We start from the raw sequence: 22753 nt of genomic DNA on the forward strand, positions 1-22753 counted from the left end.
TAATCCTGTACGTAGAGGTTTCTATACAGTTCAAGACCAGAGCAGTAAAGCGAGAGGAAAAAAGAAACCTGGTGAGTAGTCAATCAGTTTCTCTGTATGTGGCCTCACTCTTTACTGAGAAAACAGTACCTCAGACTCGCCAGCTGTGAAATTTTTAGTTCATCTTTACCATGAAGCACATCGCATTTTTTTTCCTCTTTTAGACAGAGCCGGGAACAGATGATGGATGAACTGTAGACTCATTGTGTTAGAAATACCTATTTCATTTTAAAAGCTCAGCCCCTCCTTGACAAGGCAGTCATCCCCTCTTGTAACAATAGAAGAAACATCGTGGAGTCATAGTTCAGTTCCAGTGAAAGACTTCATTCAATGATTTGATGAATAGCAAAGGGAAATGTGAGGAAAATAGTGTGACAGCTAAAAACTTTTTGTTATCCCCTCTTTTACTGTCTTGAACTGTAAATTTCCCTATATAGTGAAGGTTAGGTGGGAATTCCCAATGCAGGCAGTGTAATTTTCAGCTGAGAGAGATTTCAAGGATTAACTTGCAGATTTTAGAGACAAGGAATTAATCTGAACTAAAGCTTGTACTGCAGAAGACGTGCATTTTAGAGCAACAGTTGCATCTCATCTGTTCTTAAAATAGCTTCAGTTTTTCCATTTTTAGTGGATCTGAAGAAAATAAAAATATTTGTTAACAGACTTCTGAGATGCAGTGTATATTTGCTCTACTGCGTGCTGGAATGGCTTTACATACAATTTTATGAGCATACTAGTTTTTCAGATGCTGAATATCATACAAATACATTAATTGAATGGGGTTTGCATTTAAAATTCTGTGGGAAGCTATAATTTCAAGTGTTAGTGGTTGTTAAACATTGATGAGAACTAAAGTCTTGGGGTAGTGTTGGGGATATACAAGACTCCTAGGATCAGATTGCTATATAATTTTGGCATGGTATCTAATTAGATCTCATACCTGCATATGATAAGTTCCTGTGGTGAGATGTTGCACAGTGTTATCGCCTGCTGACAGAGAGTGAATATTCTCAGCTCAGTAAAGTGAATCAAGTATCTATGCGTTCTCTCACCTGAGGAAGAAAATGCAGTGTTTATTTCCTCATCCCACAGGATAAAAATTCCCTGTAAATACGTTATTAAGCTGATACATCACTATACTTTAGAAGCATAATAGCTGTTTTCTCCATAAATTTGGCAAGCTTATAGCATGAAAAAATGTGTCTGCATCTGCATTTCCATACACTGAAGATGTAAGTAGATACCAAGTAGTTTGAATTGGAGAGAGAGAGATATATATTAGCTAAGTCTCTTTACCTGAAACTGAGGATTATCTGTATAGCCAGTATAGCTCAGAAATTTAAAATGGTTTGGTCCTCGGTTTTTTTAATAAAACACTTCCAAGCATTATCCACTTAATATTTTAGGAGGAATTCAGACTTTTACAAGAGAATACAAAGAGTATAAAAGTTCAGTGCTCTCTGATGATATCTTTTAGCACTACAAGCAGGAAAAAAAATGGGGGGGTGTAGCAGTTGTATGCAGGTAAGGTTGTCAAAAAATGTTGCCAGTTTAAGAATAGCACAGTTCATCTGAATTTTCTGAGTAACAGCCTTTGCAGAATGAGGTTTAATCGCATTTTGTTTGTTGCGTTTATTAATCCCATGACTATATTAACTGAGAGCTACTGACAAGTTTGATTTATGGATATATGTGGCTTTTTTCGACTTGCATTTATCTTAATGGCTTTTCTTTATCTCTATTTTTTCCTTTATCATACTGACATGAGACATGACTTCTTTTTACTCATGCTGTTAATTAGGAAAAAATAAGAACTCTTAACAGTTTAGGCTTAAAGAATTCACTAATGTAAACTATCAATCTTCTGGTTTTCATAATCAGAAATACACCTCCTTCCTTTTCCTTTTCTTCCCACCTAACAGAGAAGCAAAAGAGACAGTTCTCGAGGGTGCGGTTATCATGAGATAATTGCAACCCTGAGGGATCTGAGACACTTGGGTGCATTTCATACCTTGTAGCTGTCCAAGGATGAGATTTTCACACGAAGGCTCCACCCCATCGTATTTTATTTTTTATTGCATAAATCAGTCTGTGTGCTTAGGGATCATTTATCATTTCCCTAATATTCACCAGGGTACAAACAGTACTGTTCTAGTTCCATTCAACCTCCTTATTTCTTCCTCCTTCTCCTACTCAAAAAAAAAAAAAAGTTGGCAAGATGCTAAAATTATATAATGGCAGTTCTATATTTAATGCAGAAATCATACATTATCCTAAAAACCCTTCACCCTTGAGTACTCTTTGTACTTCTGAGAACATGATATATGGCTGAATGGAGCACTTAGCAACCATGACTTCATTTAAATCTTTCAGTTTCTGAGAAAGGGATTACTGCCTAGAACCTAACTGGTATTAAAAATACATATTTTCAGATGCAACTGCAGTCAACATCAGCTTAAATTTGTGTGTGGAGAGAGCACTCTTGCAACATAAGAGGTGTTAAAATCTATAGGACTGGAAAGTGAAACGCTTGCTGAGGTTTTGTTTTCATGCCAAAACTTTTTAATTTTTTACCAGTTATAGAATTCTTCATCAGCATTGACTATTTACCTTTCTCAGCCTTCCCAGCACAGCTTCTTTGGTATATACTAGTGATGCAGGATCAAAAATTAAGTAATGTTTCCAAGCTCCCATATGACAATTTTGCAGTTTCCTCTGCTTCTCTGGCTAACAGGCAGCACCAGTATGCTTCTCCCCATATTCCTGCGGTTCCTTGGCAGAATTTCTCGTATCCCAGGTGAGAACGCTCGGAGCCCCAAAGCAGCTTGGGGTCAGCACTCTGGAAATCAGCTAAAACTCCTACTGCAGCCACGAGATGTAGCGTTCTTCGCTTATGTCAGTGTTGTGTGCAATCATGGATCTTAACTTGCAGTATTTTTTCAGCCAGCCATATTTCACAGCTATTCAGGTCGCCTCCCTCATGGGCAATCACCGCTCATAATGACCTGTGCAGCAGGACTCTCTGTGGCGTGTAGAAGTTCTACAGATTCCCCCTTTTCGTATGTGCGTTTGCGAGCAAGTTACTATTATGACCTCTTCTTTGGCTTAATACGGTGTGATAAAACTTGTAGGCTGAACTTTATTTTTTTTTTTCTGCCTGATCGACACGGTCTGAAAACGTGATTTCCTTAGTTTCAATTAAATTCTTGTGAATACTGCTTGCTTGGAAGGACATGGAAACTGAGTATGTTGTTATAGAGGCTTGCAGGCAAGTAAAGAAAACATGTTTGGAAGGGAAGACAGGTTGAAAAAATCCTGAGATACATTTACATCTTTCCTTCCACATTTATCTCTCTGAGATAAATGCACCCTGTTGGCATGTGCTTATGATCCTGCCATTTCTTGACTGAGATATCCGTGAGTCATTCAGAAAAGAAAAAGCATGATTGAAAAGTGCTAATTGAAATAAAATATTTGCATACAATAGAGACTTGGCATCTGCCTGAGCTATACATTTTTTTTTTAAAACTAAAATGCAGCCATACACAATTTTACAGACTTCACCTTATTTGTGAAATTTGATGTTCCCACTGATCGCATCCAATGATTTCTTCACTACATTTTGGCAACTTGGCCTTGTCTTCCACGTTGCTTTTTCAACATGCCTCATCCTGAGGCTGCAAAATTCACTTTGGATGGAGTTGATGGAGCTTTTTATAGGCCAGTCAAGTCTTACACAAAGCTGCTGTGAGGGGGGGAGGCGGGGGGGTTACTGGCACGTTGAATGCCACACTGATGAAGAGGAGCACTGACTTGTGGGTGTCAATGCGCTCTCTTGCCACGTCTAGCACTACAAGAGACAAGACCTTCAATGCTGTCTTAGGGCACAGTCAGGTGGACCAAAGTAATACACTATTTGTTCCTTGGGGCGAGAGGGGAAACTCCCAAACTTGTTGGTTTTATGTGATTAGTTGACTACCAGGTCCCTATTTCCTGAATGGTTTACCCTAATGTTCAGGTGAAAAGCATCTATTATTCCTAGTCCTTTCCTCTGTATCAGAACCCAAGAGATAGGTAAAAAACAAGGCTGAGGTTAGTGTTGTGGGTTACAGAACACAAATCAATTGCAATGCTCTGCTTTGATTTATGCTCACCATGCCTCGTGAGTGCCAGAGCTGCCTTTTAAAATTAATGCCTATACATTATTTTCTAAGAATTGTGGTGGAGAGGCTTTAATAGTCAATAATAAATATAAGAATAAAGTGGAGGCAGAAGGGATGGCAGTAGAAAATCCATCAGACTGATTTATTTTCTAAGATTATCATCCTGCTTCTTCAGAAAAGGGAAGAATAATAAAAAAAGTTTAACCAGTGGGTCTCATCCCTTTAAGCTCTCTGCCCCTTGGCCTTTTCCCCCTTACCCCCACATACCTGTTGAGACACATGGTTTTTTCTGATTCATCCCACAGGTTTCTTTCAAGCTAGCCACCCACATCCTTCTGAAGCAGATGAGTTGATTAAGTAGAACTTTTTACTGAGTTCAGAGTGCTCACTGCCACATAGAAAACATCAGTGTTCTCCCTGGAAGGGTGCAACTGAACAAGATGTAAGGCTCAGGGTTTCTCAAGTATTATAATTACTTCAAAATCTGAGTGCTAGTGGTGGCGGTGACAATAGTGTGTTCCACTCCTGTAGCTTCCTGCACAGGATGAAGAATTATCACAGTCCACTGTGAGGTATGTAATTATTGCTATCCCCATCTTCCCTGAAATGGAAAGTTAAAACTAGGTGTTACCACCATGAGTTTATGGAAAGCTGTTTCTACAGGTCTATTACATCATTCCCAACAAAGCCATTAGCAGCTACTGTATTTGCAGATGCTATTAATACTCTGATTTTAAAATTAATCAAATGTAGTGCCTGTACATGCACTACAGGCAAGGATATTAGTGCTCATCTACTAGGGTTCACCTACTTTGGCATTTCAAGGTGGGGTGGGATTTTGGGTTTGTTGGTTGTAATTTTAATAAATGTAAAGGATTCAGTGGTTTTCTTTCAGAGCAAGTACAAACCACAGACTATTGTATTTATTTAAAGAATATCTTTAAATGTCAGCTGTTCTCAAGAACAAGTAAAAGGCAAAGAATGCTGCTGGTTTTCTGGAGAAAAAAAAAAAAGATTGGTTTTGGAATTGTCCTTTTTTTAAGAGTTTGGAGTGAAATTTCACAGATGACCACCTTATGCATTGGAAGAAAAGGCAATTAATTCCCCCACAGAAAAAAGAAAACTAAATTAAAAAACAAAACAAACCAAAAAAACCCAAAACCAAACACCACACCGCCCCAAACTGGTGACTTATTTCTTGACATGCTGTTGCATGTTTATTCATTTTCCCAGTCATTCCTGCTGCAGTACTGGAGCAGGAATTGGGAAGGTGGCGACTGTGGGAGGATGTCTTTTGTCAGTACATACATATCCATCCGAACTTGCCTCATGCAATTAGCCATCATAATTTAATTCTTAATGCACATGCATAAAAATGAACAAAAGCCTCAGAAATTAATTACACAAAAGTGTCAGGTATGCTAAAAACATTCTAGCTAAAGAGGAGTTGGTATAGGTTTTGGTTGCTTTATGGCAAACCAGAAAGTAGAACGAGGTCTGTGGAGGTGTAAAACTGTACTAATCACTTTTAGTACCCATGGCGAATGAAGGGAGAGATTGGATTTACAGAGAAGAGTGAACGGACCAGGAACAGTTCCGAAGTGATGGCATATGTTTAGAAGATGTGTTTTTATAGTATTTTTCTCTAAGGGTGGTATCTTTGTGAAGAATGTGACTTTAGTATTTTAAGAACAAACTGAGTGCATGAATGGGGGCAGACGTTTGCCTGCCGAGATGGAGTACTTTGCATCTCCTTTGCCACACCGGCACCGGTGTTGGACACCAAGCTCTGAACCCTCCCGGGTACTTCAGGGCAGAGGATGTTCTCTAGATACTTGTGCCCTAGACAAGAAATCATGATTTTTTTCTCTGTGTGTGTGTGTATCCACGTGCTTACTTCCTTAGAACTTCATGTTCTCATTTGTGTCCCTGAAGTCCGACTTGTTTTGAAAGCTGAGCCACAACCGAAGCACCACAACGTAACATGCTGCAACGTGCAGCCAGAGCTGCGGTACCTGTCCGCTGTTAGGCTGCGATGGATGAACTGATAGTAGAAGAGAGCTGAGATAAATTGCTTTATCTTGCATTTGCTGTGGTTTAAGAGCACTTTCAGGTAGCGTTACCTCAGCTCCACAGAGAAATAGTAACTTGTTTTCTTGCAGTGACTTGGCTGTGTCTGCACCCTTAGCTTTCAAATTGAATGGCTGAGTCAGGCATATTTGTGGGCAGTCTAATTGGGTTTATGGTCCCATTAATAAATAATACATGCACATTCATCTAATTCATTTTTTTTTCTTGCAAAATCCCTGTGAAGTAGGGAAGCTCTTTCAACCACAAGTTAGCTGTAAGGAAGGAGATAGCAATTCATGTTGTTGGGAGGAGCAGACAATGGTTTTAATTTTAGAAAATGAAAAATTAGATTTCCATAGAGTAAAAGGTAAAAGCTTTTGTTAAACGTTATAGAAAGTGGGTTTTTAATGAAGAATGTGTCGTATTTCTATAGGTGCTTCATTCAGAGTGAGCACAGCTTGGTCAGAATGAGTTATAGGACTTAATCAGCAGTCAGTGTTTTTTCTTATCTTTTTATCATGAGAGCTGTGCTACATCAGTTACTAGGTGGATATAGCACTGAAAGCCAAGCCCAAAATAATGACAAATATAACTTGAAGAACTGGTCAGACAATTGTTGGTAGATAATGTGTGTGTGTGTCTGTAAAAGTAACAAAAAAAATTATTTTTTTTACATTTACAATTTTATAGCAAGTTTTAAATTTGTATTTACTTGAATTTGAAGAATTTGAGAAATGATTCTACAAAGGTTCTGCATTTGTTCAGTGCATTTTATTTCCAAATTAAATACCCTTAAGGAAAAAAAGACTCTAGTCCATATTCAAATCTGTCAAAAATCCATATATGAAATATCATTTCCTCATGGAGGGAGGAGCATTTTTGGTTCTTCAGGGGTACCTGAGAAACAGTCATTTGAACTACTTCTAAGCTTTCTAAAACAATGCCATTTGGCATGAGGAATAGCAGTGTGGGAAGTAATCGTCTTAAGTGATAAATAACAAATGCTGAAAAGAAAATTTTTCTCTGGTTGAAAAAGCAAGACTTCTGGCAGGGCCCATAAACCTAGGGAGATTTTACTTCATGCATCAGTAGGAGCTACAAGAGAGTCAGGCAAGGTAGTCATTTGCAAAGCATTGGGGTAATTCTAGCTTCTAGGCAACACAGGAGTTGTATCAACATTTGGGAGGGTCCATTGTGTTAAGTCATGTTTTGGAGTCTCGTTGGCTAGGAAGGCAAAGAGAGGAGAGATTGTTGTCAACAAAGCTGTGCGTAGTAGATTATTGCTTTAATATCTATCTTGCCATCCACTGAAAGTCTGTCAAAATCATAAAGAAGATAGGGTGAAGGTTTCTTTGGTTTTGTGGGGTTTGTTTCTTTTTTTTTTTTTCTTTTTTTTTTCTTTTTTTTTTTTCTCTTTTTTTTTCTCTCTTTTTGCTTGTGATGAAGTTTTATCACTTCTGTGCAGAGCATTTTTCTACATGTTCTGAAAGCATTGAGGAAGCAAGGGTGAAAGTTTTTAAAAAGCATCAGAGGTAAAATACATATATATATGTATTAATACTGTAACCTAATTGTCATGTTAGAATTTTGAATAACTTGTATGTTTTAAATTTATTTATTTATATGTGAAAGTGAGTAAAAATAGTGCTAGTTCTTTCAAAGTGACTGCATTCCCTGCATGCATTTTATTCATAGCTCTCTATTCCCCTGGTACATATAAAGCGAAGGAATTGGCTATCTTTTTACATCTCCCTTTGAATGTTCTCTAGTGACTCTGCAAGTTGCCCCTTTTTGTCTTTCTACTAAATAGCATTTAAAGCTTCTGGCAACAGCTGGACTTCAGTATGTAAAAAAGCTTTTAGAGTATTACAGTGTCATTAGCCATTGAAGCTACAAAATTTGAAACATCAAAACCCATCCTGACTTTGCTGCATGTGCCTTGTGCTTAAAAACTTGGGTAAACATGTATGTTGTTGAACCTATATCTGAACAAAATCATGCTGAAAAGGAATAAAGAATCAGTGCTTCTTTTTTAAAAGTTTCTTTTCTAATCTCTGTAATTTGAAACTAAAGACTTAAAACAGTGGGTTGGAGATTGTTCTGCAAGATAAATCCCTTGCATCACATAACCCTGACAACTCCCCAGTTCCATCAAATTAATAACAAATGGACGAGAAGATAAGAAAAACTTATGGGGAGGTTACATTTTTGTGACAAAGGTTTATGGCCATACTGAATCTCATGTTCTGTGATATCCCTCCTCCTTCTCCTCCTCCGCTTTGGTATTTCTTTTACTATCAGATCTGAGCATTCCTCTATCTGAAGCTCTTCTGTGGAGGAGATATGATGAATAGCAAGTTGGACTATGTGCCTCCGAAAAGGTCCTGTGAACAACTCTCTACTCCCCCAGTAGAAATCACTGAATTCTACAGGACCAGACCTCATTCTTGCACACTGTACATCCACTTTCTACTCATTGGATGGTGCTACATGTCTGAACATTGAAACACGCTGCTGTAATCCCATCTCCCTGTCTTCTTAAAATTGTGCAGTAATGTAGTTTGGGAGCAATCTCTGAATGTCATCTGGACCAGCTCCTTCCATAAAGCAGGGCCAGCAGCAGGTGGCTCAGGGCTATGTCTGATTGAGTTTTGAGTATCTCCAAGGGTGGAGATGCCACAGCCCCCCTGTATAACATGCTTCAGGGTTAGACTACCCATGTTGTGAGCTTTTTTTCCTAATATCTAATTGTAATTTTTCATGTTTCAACTTGTGTCCACTGCCTTTTGACCTATCTCTGGGCAACTCTTTTTTAATCCAATCTGTTAAATTCTTTTAATCCACTAAATTAGCTAGTCAATAAGGCTTCTATAGGTATGTCAGTGATAAGAGGAGGATGAGGGAAAATATGGATCCCCTCCGGAATGAACTGGTTACCCAACATATGGAGAAGGCTGAGGTACTCAACGACTTCTTTGCCTCAATCTTCACTGGCAAATCCTTGAGCCACACTGCCCAGGTCACAGAAGGCAGGGACTGGGAGAATGCAGAACCAACCACTGTAGGAGAAGATCAGGTTCGAGAATATCTAAGGAACCCAAAGGTGCACAAGTCCACGGGACATGATGAGTTGCATCCGCGGGTCTTGAGAGAACTGGCGGATGAAGTGGCCAGGCCACTCGCCATCATATTTGAGAAGTCCTGGCAGTCCAGCGAAGTTCCTGCCGACTGGAAGAGGGGGAATATAACATAACCCCCATTTTTAAGAAGGGTAAAAAGGAAGATCCAGGGAACTACAGGCCGGTCAGTCTCATCTCCGTGCCTGGCAAGATTATGGAGCAGACCCTCCTGGAGACTATGCTCAGGCACATGGAAAACAAGGAGGTGATTGGTGACAGCCAACGCGGCTTCACTAAGGGCAAATCGTGCCTGACAAACTTGGTGGCCTTCTATGATGGGGTTACAGCACTGGTGGATAAGGGAAGGGCAACTGGCATCATCTACCTGGACTTGTGCAAGGCATTTGACTCTGTCCCGCATGACATCCTTGTCTCTAAATTGGAGAGACATGGATTCGATGGATGGACCACTTGGTGCATAAAGAATTGGCTGGATGGTCGCACTCAAAGAGTTGTGGTCAACGGCTCAATGTCCAAATGGAGAATGGTGATGAGTGGTGTTCCCCAGGGGTCGGTACTGGGACCGGCACTGTTCAACATCTTTGTCGGCGACATGGACAGTGGGATCGAGTGCACCCTCAGCAAGTTTGCCGACGACACCAAGCTGTGTGGTGTGGTCAACACGCTGGAGGGAAGGGATGTCATCCAGAGGGACCTTGACAGGCTGGAGAGGTGGGCCCATGCGAACCGCATGAAGTTCAACAAGGCCAAGTGCAAGGTCCTGCACGTGGGTCGGCGCAATCCCAAGCACAACTATAGGCTGGGAGAGGAATGGATTGAAAGCAGCCCTGAGGAGAAGGACTTGGGGGTATTGATTGATGAGAAGCTCAACATGAGCCGGCAGTGTGCGCTTGCAGCCCAGAAAGCCAACCGTGTCCTGGGCTGCATCAGAAGAAGTGTGACCAGCAGGTTGAGGGAGGTGATCCTGCCCCTCTACTCCCCTCTTGTGAGACCCCACCTGGAGTACTATGTTTAGCTCTGGGGGCCCCAGTACAAAACAGACATGGAGCTGTTGGAGCGAGTCCAGAGGAGGGCCATGAAGCTGATCAGAGGGCTGGAGCACCTCTCCTATGAGGACAGGCTGAGAGAGTTGGGATTGTTCAGCCTGGAGAAAAGAAGGCTCCGGGGAGATCTAATTGCAGCTTACCAGTACCTGGAGGGGCCTACAGGAAATCTGGTGAGGGACTGTTTATCAGGGAGTGTAGTGACAGGACAAGGGGTAATGGGTTTAAGCTGAAGGAGGGTCGATTTAGATTAGATGTTAGAAAGAAATTCTTTACTGTGAGGGTGGTGAGGCACTGGAACAGGTTGCCCAGAGAGGTTGTGGAGGCCCCCTCCCTGGAAGTGTTTAAGACCAGGTTGGATGAGGCTTTGGGCAACCTGGTCTAGTGGAGGGTGTCCCTGCCCATGGCAGGGGAGTTGGAACTAGATGGCCTTTGAGGTCCCTTCCAACCCAAACCATTCTATGATAATAAGCAGAAGAATAAACAATTTAAAAATTACCTCTATTTGGAGATCTGTTCTAAAACATGTCTTTCAATCAATAGTCAATGGCCAAGACAACTGTACAGGACATAGGAGACTTTGTTTTATTAAAATGGAGAATGGATATTACAATTTAAGGATTGTGGGATCAAAATTTTGAAAACAATAGGCAACTGGTGGTTCTCATATACCTCTTGACTGATCAGGCATATACCAGTGGGCTGTCTTAAAGGCAAATGTGAATGCGATGATCTTGTGAGCTGGATTTACAACCGCACCTGCAGTTTGCCAGGGAGGAGTCAGTTTTGAAAGAAACTGAATAATGAATCCAACTATCAACCCCTACTGGTCTGATAAATATAAAACTTTAACTACTCAGGAAGTATTTCTCCATGCTTATTCTCTGCTTCGGGTTCATTTTTTCTCTCTTTTTCCCCCAACGAAAGCCAAGTAGTAGTTTTTACTTGTAAGAGGGAAAAAGAAAACCTGTTTTAATAATGCCAAGCTATTTCTCTTTAAAGATTATTTCAGAGTTTGCATCAAGATCTTGAAGTTAATCAGGAGGAGAATTAGAAGGAAAACTTACTCAAGTCAAACCATGAGAGGCTGCCATATGAACATACACTGTGGAGTATGTTAGGGTGGCTCTTGCCCCTAATCCTTGAGTATTTTAGCTGCACAAAGAAAGTTGCTGCCCCTTAGGGAAGGTTGCTGCAGGGTGGTTCAACTGCAACATAGGTGGGGACATGGGGCTGTTTAGCAGCACTCTTGTTGTGTCTCGTGTGGGCAATAGCAGTATAACTTAACTGTTCATGAACTTTTTAGTCCTCGTGGAGCTGAAAGGTAATAGCTGCTTTTGGATTCTGCAGTGCCTCACCCTTGGGGATGTAGTGAAAGGTGATGCATGGTTTTACTGCTGCTGTTATCCTAAGTAATTTTTTGAGACTTAGAAGTACACTTTTGTCGTGAAGCTTCTGCTTCATCCCACCCCTTTTTTCCTCACATGCATTTCCCAAATCTCAATTTGCTTGGAGAAATGAATGATGAGGAGCTGTGAACGAACTCAACTCTGTTTCACCCCTCATTTGTGCTCTTTTTGAGGATGCAAAGCCACGTGTGTGTGTGTTTGGGGCAATGAACAGGTTCATGCTGAAGCTCCTCTTTCCTGTGTGTAATGAAAACCACTTTGGGGTTACTTGTATAAGACTGAGCGGGTCCCTGAAGCAGAGTCTGTTGTGGTTTGCAGCAGAACGTGAAGGTCATTTAAGATCCCTAAACAGCAAATAGCTTATTTTTACACTTTGGTTTGTGTCTTTGCGCTTAGAGGTGAAGGTGAAATACTGGCCCACTGATGTCAAAACCAAACTTTTAACTGCTTCAGGAGTGGTTAAAAGTGCAGGTTCACTCCACCTGCAGTCCATAGCATGATAGAGCTGCAGTGAAACTCAGCCACTGGGACCTCAACGCAAGCACTGATGGAGAAGAACATCTTTTGTCAGCTGCACTGCTTATTTCTCTGCATCGCGAGCAACTTGAAAATCCAAGTTATCTCTTGCTGCAGCAATATCGTGAATGGCTTGGTTTAACATGAATTTTAGGGGAAAATGTTGACTTCTGCTTCCACTTATAAAACATTTTCCTTGCTAATTCTCTGCTTATAATCATGTTGTCGAATTATTCTAATTTTATACAGATCACTATTTTTTCTGTTTTATTAATGAGAGAACAGGGAAAGAAATAAGAAATAAGATAAATCTACAAAAGACATATTCCCTTTATCCAGAATTTCGGTCATTATTTTTTCAGTCAATTTCTATTTAGCTAAAAAGTTGAACAGGGCTTTAAGATATCAAGAATATTGCTTAATAAAAAGCAGTTCAGAGCTATTGAACTGATTATTTTTCTATATAACAAAAATTATATAGTTGTTTAGGGGATTTTGGTATCTTTCAACTACTTCTTTTATTGGGTGAAAGGGCAATGAGTTAGGCATTCATTATGAGTTAAGGGGTTGAGGGGGAAGAGAAATTGTCATATTCTCGTAGAAAGTTACCTGACATTTTTGTAGATATATAGATTCTTCCCCATCCCCTTGACACCACCCAGCTCACCCCAAATTCCTTAGATTTCCTAAAATCCCGAGGAATTTTTTTTTTTTCCAGTGTGTAAGGTCTTTATAGGAATGCTTGGCCCATAGTCTGTATTAGATTTAGCATCTGGAATGTTATGCTTTACATGCCTGTTCCTAGGGGTTGAGCAGTTTGTTTACTGAGATGATATAAGTGATCCCAGTGGTTTTTATTGGCAGTGGAAGGCACACTGAATATTCAAAGCAAACAGAATTGATTTTAAAGAATACAAAAAAAGTAACCACTGTGAAACTTGTGAGACTTGAAACATTTCTGAGCAGTTTTTCTGCTTTGTGATTTGCTTCTCAGGTGCAAACTTTTCTCGATGCTTAAAGAGACCTGATACATATTTTCTATTCTGATAAATCTAAAGATTCTACTGTAAGTGTTTTCGAGAGATCAAAGATGCTTATTTTAATGTTATAGTTAGGTTAGCCACCTTTGCTTTTACAGTGAAAGAATAATACTTTATGTTTATATTATCCTATTTCCTCTTAGGGCTTCACATAACCTTTCCTTTTATGACACCAGCCTTCCAGAAATCCCATGTTCTGAAACTGAGAAGGCTGTAAGAAAGAGATGAAATTTCAAATCATTATTTATATTCAGGTAGATCATCGAAGCATATTCTGCTAGCACACACTGTTTTTGGTTGAAAGCTAATAGTTAATGATTGCAGCCCGTCTGTTGGATTGTTCTAAATGACAAAACAGAGATGAAGTATCTCACAAAGTCAAACCCGTGTGTGTGCTAAATTGACACTTATTTTCAGAATATCACCACTGTTGGCAATGCATTGATCAGAAGCAAGTATTATTAAGTCTGCAGGCTTGTATATAGCACTCATAGACATGATAGGAATGTGTTCTTGTGGAGGCTAAGACCCATATGTTTTCATTTAGATAGTTTTCAGTAAGCTTTTAAATCTTGTTAAAGACCTTGCTAAGCTTGGTTTTGAATGATCAGTTGGGAAACATCATATTTAAAACATTGCTCTATTAAATTCAAATCTCTTGTAGAGATTGAACCTGGTGATTATAAAAAAAGAAAGAAAGGGGGGGGGGGGGGAGGGAATGAGTTCAAATTCAAAAGGTAGAAACCAGTTCACAAAACTGTAATTCTTGGAGCCGCATGAAAGAAGAGACAATGTGGTTCAGTGTATTCATACTATGTCCTGTGATACCAGGAATGTTGTAACTAATGAAACTATGTTTTTCTGAAGAAAATTTATCATCCTATGGTTAAGTCTTGCTGTGAAAATTTTTACTTGCCCAAGAATATTGCCCCATCCCTGGAAGTGTTCAAGGCCAGTTTGGATGGGGCTTTGAGCAACCTGGTCTAGTGGAGGGTGTCCCTGCCCATGGCAGGGGGGTTGGAACTAGATGATCTTTATGGTGTCTTCCAACCCAAACCATTCTATGTTTCTATGTATTTGAAATTTACTGTATTAGGAATGAATCCAGCAGTGAAGATACTCAGTAGGTAGAAGTCCCATGTACCTAAGGAGTCAGATTCCTTTTTAGTATTCTTTGAGACAATTCTGCAAGGTGTTCAGGACCTGAAAACCTGGACCTGAAGTACTTTTGATCAAGGATTTAAGTGTCTCCTTATTGTTCTGTCCAAGTCTAATGACACACTGTTATCACCACCTATTGAATGGAATAAAAAGTCACATCTTAAGCGTATACATTCACAGTATCTTCAGACATCAACAATGGCAACTGCAAAAGCATGGTGTCCTCATTGTAAGTGGGAAGGGAGTGCCAAGGTCACTCAGACTACCATGTTCAAAGTAGACAACTTCTGTTTTGTTGGTATGTCATGCTTTCCCTTTGTTGCAAAATCGGTCCCAAGACGAAGGGTGAAGAAGTATGGGATTCATGCCTTCAATATTCTGAGAAAACTTTCAGGTTGAAAGTTTCTACCAGGCAAAGAATCTTCTTTTCCCTACTCCAGTCATTACAAAAACTCCTGCTATTTTCTTCAAAAAAAGTTGTTAGTTGCATGGCTTGCTTTATGCAGTTGACAGTAAGTGATGGTTTTGGATTTTTGAGGTTAGAATGGAGCATCTTTCTTAGGTAGCTAAATTAAATAAACTAGCATGTATATAGTTTCTCCAAAGCATGATCAAAAGCATCTCCATTAGGCTTTCTGCTCTGACTCACCACTGTCTTTACCGGTGTGCAGGGAGATGAGCTTCCTAATTCAGGCACTTAAGAGAGTTGTCATAAATTAGGCTGTTTGAAAAACTCTCATCTGTAGGTATTACCTAAGCTCTTTTTTTCCACTGGATGTTTAATCTTTCAGAAAGTGTGGCTTGTTTTTAGCTTTCCTACACCTACCTTTACAATCATTTCCATGAAGTTTCTACTCTCTCAGATAGTTCCACTGAGCTCAGTGTTCCAGCGAAGATTATTTCTATGAGTAGCATCTATTGAATCTGATTCTGTATTTGGGTTCTATAACACAGACCCTGGTCTTTTTTTTGTGTTGTGCATGCATGTCAATTCTGTCTTGCACATCCCTTTTAATGAAGTTCCCGCATTTTTTATTTTTTTTTAATTCCAGTCTTCCTGCTGGTCTTGCACAAAATAATGTGTATAAGGAGAAGGAAATAATGTGGTAATAGACAACTCAGCACCCTTTCCTGTTCTGCCCTGCTTCATTTATAGCTACTTAATAAATCCAGTATTTTATAAAACTCTTTTACGTTGTTAACTTTGAATTAGAATCAAATTAAAATCCAGTGTGCATTTATCTGTATTTGCCATGTTACTGCCCCTACACTGCACAGAGTGTCTTAACAGTCTAGCATTTTTGGTGTTGGAGGTTTTAATGGATAAAACCATTTTTTATTATCATGAATGCCATTCTAGTCTAACCTGCACTCCAAAATGAAATTAGTTTAGTGGTCTAAGTCCTGTCCCCAGTGAACAGTAGTCCACATTACAAAACCACCAAACAGGCACAACGCTGGCAGTTTCTGCTCGGGGACGCTCAGACCCGGCCAGCATGGAGGCACCATTACCTCACACCCCAGGGAGTGATTTTTCTAGGTGAAGATTGAGGTCGCTCATAAGGCAATAGGGAAAAGCATCTCTTGCGAAACTGGTCTCTGCATCAGCCAGGGAGAGCCGTTCCCAGTGCTGCTGCCACAGGCTCCTTGCTCACTCTGGTTAAGAGGGTTTGTAATCTGGGATCTCTGATTTAAGACCGCCTCAGTTACATGTGCTGTTTACTTTGTAGTAGAATATGTAAGCAAAGATGTACATTTTGTGGTGATGTTTTTAGCAGGTTATTTGTGGAAACAATACCTTAATATAGGTAAATTCCTGGTTCTGCTACAAGTCATAAGTGTTTTGCCTTTAGTTAGAGAGCTGGGATGTTACAGTGAATATGTGAAGGTGCTAGCCACATTGTAAATATACTAATTTATGTTCATTAGTACATTATTGACTGTATCACCTATTCATTAAGATGTTTTCCCAAGAGTTACTCTGACAGTGAAGCTGAGAGACCTTAAGTGGCTGTCATCTTTGTGCCAAATGGATTACAACAAAAAATGCTCAGCACTTCTCGGTAGATCAGCGCTCAATTTCAGTTGGGTCATACCAGGTTAACAAGCCAAAGTATCAGGTTTCTTTTTCTTTTTTTTTTTCTTTTGGTTAAAAAAATATAAAATGTAAAGTTTGTTTTCATTCATACCATTAGCTATTTCATATCAAAACTATGTGAGAACATTTTTATTTGGTAGCACAGTAACACAATTTAGATTATTTCATACCTGTATTAAATTAGCCATAAGTGCAAATTGAAATTAATCTAATTATTTTTATTCTATCTTCTGTGTAAATAAGCCTTAAACCTCCAGTGATTACTCAATAGGGAAAGTAGCTTAACAGGAGAAACATACATAGGGCTATGTGTCTGAAACTGCAGAGAGCCTGAAAAAATACCTTGTAAGTAACAGGTTTCCCACGGATTTCACCATGATAGCTCAGCTTGTCCAGCTATGGTAATTTGCCCTCTACTCCATTGGTAGTTGCCCTGTCGCTGAAGACTAACAAAGGGAGGATCTGTACTTTGGTGCAGAGAAATTGGTACTGAGTTTGGTAGTGTATCACTGACTTGTAGCCTCGATCGTATAAAGAGACTGTAACGTTACCAGTTAGAGAAAGAGGATTTGGGGGTTTTTTTTAGAGCTAGTTCCTGAAAGTCAGTCATCAGACAGAGGGGACATAGGCAGAGTAATTCTTCCTTGGGTCAGGGCGATGGAGGAGATTGCTCTAAAGGTCCATTCCCCTTCCTTTTTTGTAGCATTGGCAGTATAAACAGGGAACATTTTTTCAAAAAATGGCATACATAAGTAAAATCCCTGGGTTGGAGAGGGGATGTAGAAGGAAAGAAGAACATAGCTCTGGGATGGGCACCAGTGGGAGAAAATTCTTCAGAATCTAGGAGCTGTGCTAACACGTCCAAACAATCAGCCTGTACCCACCAAACAAGCAGACTGAGCTCCCTTCTGAGCGTTTTTGTTCCTGCCTGCAGTTTGGGGTGGTCACAACACATCTCTTACCTTCAGCTTACTTCTTCCAGTTTTTAGTTTTCTTCTGTAACTACAAGGAATAAAATTATTATATTTTTGAAACACTCTGAAAGCTTAGACTCAAGCGTTGTCTTGTGGCCTATGCCATGATCATGGTCATCATAAAGATAGCTGAGAACTACTGGAGTGAGGAGAGAAAGAAGAGTCTTGGCCCAGCAGTGCGCACAAGTTTATTATCATATTTTAAAGGATATGTTAGCTGGAGGAGATGTCAGGTTTCTTTTGGATACCTCCACCCTTTGCTCTCCCACTTCATGATCCCCCTAACCTCTGTGCAAAAGCCACAGCTCTGGTACACCTTCGCATGCTGGTTTTGGCTGGGATAGAGTTAGTTTTCTTCATGGTAGCTCGTATGGGGCTACATTTTGGATTTGTGCTGGAAACAGTGTTGGTAACACAAGGATGCTTTTGTTACTGCTGAGCAGTGCTTACACAGAACCAAGGCCTTTTCTGCTCCTCACACCACCCCACCAGCGAGTAGGCTGGGGGTGCACAACAAGTTCGGAGGGGACACAGCCGGGACAACTGACCCGGGTTGCCCCAAGGGATATTCCATACCGTATAACATCATGTTCAGCATATAAAGCTGGGGGAGGGAGGAGGAAGGCAGGGGATGTTCAGAATGATGGCATTTGTCTTCCCAAGTCACCATCATGCATGATGGAGCCCTGCTTTCCTGGAGATGGCTGAACACCTGCCTGCCTGTGAGAAGTGGTGAATGAATTCCTTGTCCTGCTTTCTTTGCATGCAGCTTTTGCTTCACCTATTAAAGTGTCTGTATCTCAGCCCCAGGAGTTTTCTCACTTTTACCTTTCTGATTCTCTCTCCCCCATCCCACTGTGGGGGAATGAGTGAGCAGCTGCGTGGTGCTTAGCTGCCAGCTGAGTCAAAACCATGACTCTTAGGTGGGGTTAGGAGTCTCATTTGATAGCAGATATTTCTAGTCTTCTCTCCATTTTGATGTGTGTTTAAATTGCAGAACTTTGGACCTTGTTTAAAGTTTGTGGGGTTTTTTAATACATGTTTATGCTGTCATGCTGTCTGTCTAACCTATTTTTTTTAAAAAAATATATATTTTGGACAATTTTAACTAAATTCAAGTGTGTCAAAGATATTAAGCCCAAGTGAATATTGTGAAAATTGGCAGCTGTGGAGATGAGAGAGAGCCTGATAATGCTCCCACTGTGGGGAGGTTTACTCCTTACTTCACATGGGAAAATAATCCTGAGAGAGAGATCAGGCAACACCAGTCTTCTGGTTCTGCTATTTATGGAACTACTTGTTTATTCTTGGAAATCCTTTGAGGGCACTTTTGTAAACTGAGCATCTACTCTGTACAAAAGTGTCTAGATGGTCTGTGACAAGTGATGTATTACTTTGTTTGGTTGTACATGACCACGGCATGTTCTGGTTCCCCTAGTAAACTTGGTGGGTTTTTTATTTCTTTCTCTCCCCAAGATTTCTTTCGACCTAGCAGAATATACTGCTGACGTTGATGGGGTTGGCACTTTACGGCTCCTAGATGCTATTAAGACCTGTGGCCTTATCAACTCTGTGAAGTTCTACCAAGCCTCCACCAGTGAACTTTTTGGAAAAGTGCAAGAAATCCCACAAAAGGAGACCACCCCTTTTTACCCGAGATCGCCTTACGGTAAGGAGCGTTGATGGTGTGTGTGCAATGTCTGTCTGTCTGTTCTCCCCGCTCATGTCTCAGGGCTGAAGTCATTTGGGTGTGAGATTAGAATGACGATAGACCTAAAGTGACTAGACATGTCGAGAGGCATACCTTTATGAATTACTATATAAAAAGTATTTGCTGCCATTGCCCGGGGGTTGGAAATTAGCATCTCACTTCACAAGACCGTGTTCATTCAGCTCAGAGGTAGAGAGCTCTTGTGGGGGGTGAGGGGGGGGTTAAGGGTGTCTCTTCCTTCAAAAAGGGTTGTGAGATATCTCTGAAGCGATAAGGTTTCATATTTTTTGTTGCCTAAATGAAAAACTCCCAAGAGCTCACTTCTTCCTTCATGAACTCACATGAAATTTGAAACACTTATTAAAGCAATGTGCATGGAAGACTTTGGTGATAAAGTTTCAAATCAATTTGAGTGTTAAGGCACCAGATTTTTGCTTTTATTCCTCCAAAGTCATTTTTTTTATTAACAGAGGTCACCACAGTGGCATATTTCACACGCTCTGGCTGTGTTAATTATATTGTAAAAGAAAAAGTGCTATGCTTGAGTGTGCATGAGAAAACAAGTGAGAAAGTGCCCTAATGCTTCCTGGCTAGTTCAGAGGCTGCACAGAAAAGGAGTATTTTCCTGCTCAGCTGCTATTTATTGGTCTGGATATTTTTTCCATATGAAACGTGACACATACAGAGAATGAATCAAATTCTAATGCACTCTGCTGTTGAAACGTGGACTTCAAAATGCGTGCAGGATGTGTATGTGTGTCTGAGCTGTGCACAAGCAGAGCAGATATATATATATAATGCTTTAAAATTGTTTTTACAGGGGCAGCAAAACTGTATGCCTACTGGATTGTGGTGAACTTCAGAGAGGCCTACAATCTCTTCGCTGTCAACGGCATCCTCTTCAATCATGAAAGCCCCAGGAGAGGTTAGAAAATCCATGTGAAACTGTTCCCAACTTTGCGTACATCTGACCGGAAAAATGAAACAATGCATCCACAGGTTTCATTGAAACTTGCCAAAATTCTGTAAGGAGGGTGTCGTGACTTGCAGCCCACTCACGGGGTTTAATGCAGCCCTCCTGGCAGTCTCAGGGCCTGCAGAACAGCAGCTTTCCCTTTCAAACATCGTATGCCATCTCGTAGCCCTCTGACGCTGAAGGGAGGCTTGTGTATCTGATTTTGTGTATCAGTGCTCTCAAGAGACAGTAATAATGTCGTAACATCCCTGAGTTTTCTTTCCCTCCTGATAATAAGTTAAGGCTAAAAGGTTAAAATGACACATTAAAAGGCAGTTTTTCTAAACATTTAGGTGCGCAACTGCATAACAGATGCAATTTCAGGTGTGACGTACTCAAGATATGAATGCATATGAATGTCAAATTAAGAGGCAGAAATAATGTACTCTCTAAAATCATAGGACTAATGAGTACGGCCTGGTATTTTTTGAAAAATTAGTGGATTATGGCCCATACCTTCTGACAAGATGGCTTTTAACACATGGCTCTAAAATGCCTTTCTATTTAATTCTTAAGAGCAGTGCAGCTTCAATTCCACTTAGTCATCCCTTTTTCCTCTTGCAATACTTTATGAACAATTAATAATGGTATTTAGTTTGAGTAAGAGTCCACAGTTGATTAAAAGTCTCTTATACAATGCCCTTAAAATACTGTGACTGTAGAAAACACTCTAAAATTAAACGTTAAATTAACACAGAAAACTGAATTCTCAGTGCAGAAGCCTTTTATTGTGGTCTGTTTCTAAATGAAAAATAAATGCAAGTTTTACAGGAATGCAATTATATAAATTATAGCCTGACACAAAATATAATAATTTTAATCATACTTACAAATATAAAATAGACCACAATTGCAACTCTGCTTTAAAAAAAAAAAAAAAAGAGAGAGAGAAAGGAAGTTGATGACAATGGGATTTAAATATTGATTTCAATCTTTGGGAGTCACAGCTGTGAAACCTCATTTTACACTGGGAAGGCAGCATTGACACTAAGTGGTGCATCAAATACTTGGTGGTAAAAGTTGGTGCATCACTTCACTGGAGCAGATGACAGTGCAAGTTGAAAATTAAGAGAACCAAATTCACTAGATTGTTTCATTTAGAAGCCTTAATACTTTGCTTTCTTTTAAACAGTTCACTGTGATGTATTCTTGGTGTGCTGTAAACTGATGTCCACATTGCTCTGAGTTATTGTTATGCAGTTAAAATGTTCTGACCGATGTAAAGAGTGAGGGAATATGCAATGACAAATATCAACTTGGCATGATTTCTAGTAACACTAAAGATCTACAAGATGAGATGAAAATTACAGGAACACATTTACCATTTCTGCTGCTTCTCTATAGTCTTGTGCCATGCAGAAAGAGGAAGACTTCAGGGTTCGTTGCTATTTTGATCCCTCTGACATTTGTTCCAGCTTTGACACTACTGCAATGGAGCTTCCAGTCTGAAGTCTCTTCAACACATTTAATGTCCCTGTAGAGAACCCAAATCTGTGCTTTGAAGTCCCAGGCTGTACTTGTGGATGTGTGTATGCGCTGGGTACAGTTTTAAGCCCCTTATACCATGAACAGGAATCTTGTCTTAGAAATGGTTTCGGTTGGCTCCATTCGCCTTGGCAGGAGTACATGCCATGAAGGCAACTGTAACCGCAGCCTGGTGCCGTTCGCTTAGTGTTTTTATGGGAGACAGTCTGAAAATTTATACAGAGAAGAAAATGGAAGAAAAGTAGTTTTGAGCTTGTTTCTTAATAGCCATTCATCACTTTCCTGATGTTTTTGAAGACTGTAAAGGCATTTGGAAGGGAAGGAGGATTTAACTGGGATTTCTAATTCCTATGCAGAGACAGTAATATACATGGAAGTTTTAAAATGCCTTATGGTTTTGGGGGTTTTTTTTATTCTATTGATTTCAGAGACTGGGATACATATTTTAGAGATACCACATATACATGATATCGCATACCATTACTCCAGTTGGTGTAGTCTTACACTGAATTGATCAAAACCAACATCCCATCGATGGTGGTACTTAAGTGCATCTTGCCCACACAAAACATAATGCCCAGGAATCAGTGGAGAGCAGAAGGCTGTGGCAGTGCCGCTTGCTGAGGTGCAGAGTTGATCTGTCCCAGCAGACAGTGCCTATTTTTCCCCATCTCTGAAGTGTTAATCATACTTCTGAAAATTTCTGTAAGCTTCCTACAATGAATGTATTTATAGGGAAAGACTGAAGAGACAAATCCTAGTATTTCTTGTAGGCAGGGATCCATGAGGTATGTTACACTGTAAGGCAATGGTAAGGATGAACAGAACACATTTTGGTACCTGGCAGCCTGTGTTGTGGACGGTGATCAAATACCGAAGTATTTGTATT

The 22753-nt window shown here is 40.1% G+C and overlaps 1 protein-coding gene across 1 annotated transcript in view; it reads left to right on the forward strand.

The window, feature by feature from the left end:
* Positions 1 to 22753, forward strand: part of GMDS (GDP-mannose 4,6-dehydratase) — a 433308-nt gene that overhangs the window by 154798 nt on the left and 255757 nt on the right. Inside the window, exons 5-6 of the mRNA XM_054816119.1 lie at positions 19130 to 19322; positions 20185 to 20289. Of these exons, the coding sequence (XP_054672094.1) occupies positions 19130 to 19322; positions 20185 to 20289 (298 nt within the window). The remainder of the gene's footprint in view (positions 1 to 19129; positions 19323 to 20184; positions 20290 to 22753) is intronic.

This window comes from Grus americana, chromosome 2, assembly GCF_028858705.1.
Source record: "Grus americana isolate bGruAme1 chromosome 2, bGruAme1.mat, whole genome shotgun sequence".
Lineage (NCBI taxonomy): Eukaryota > Metazoa > Chordata > Aves > Gruiformes > Gruidae > Grus > Grus americana.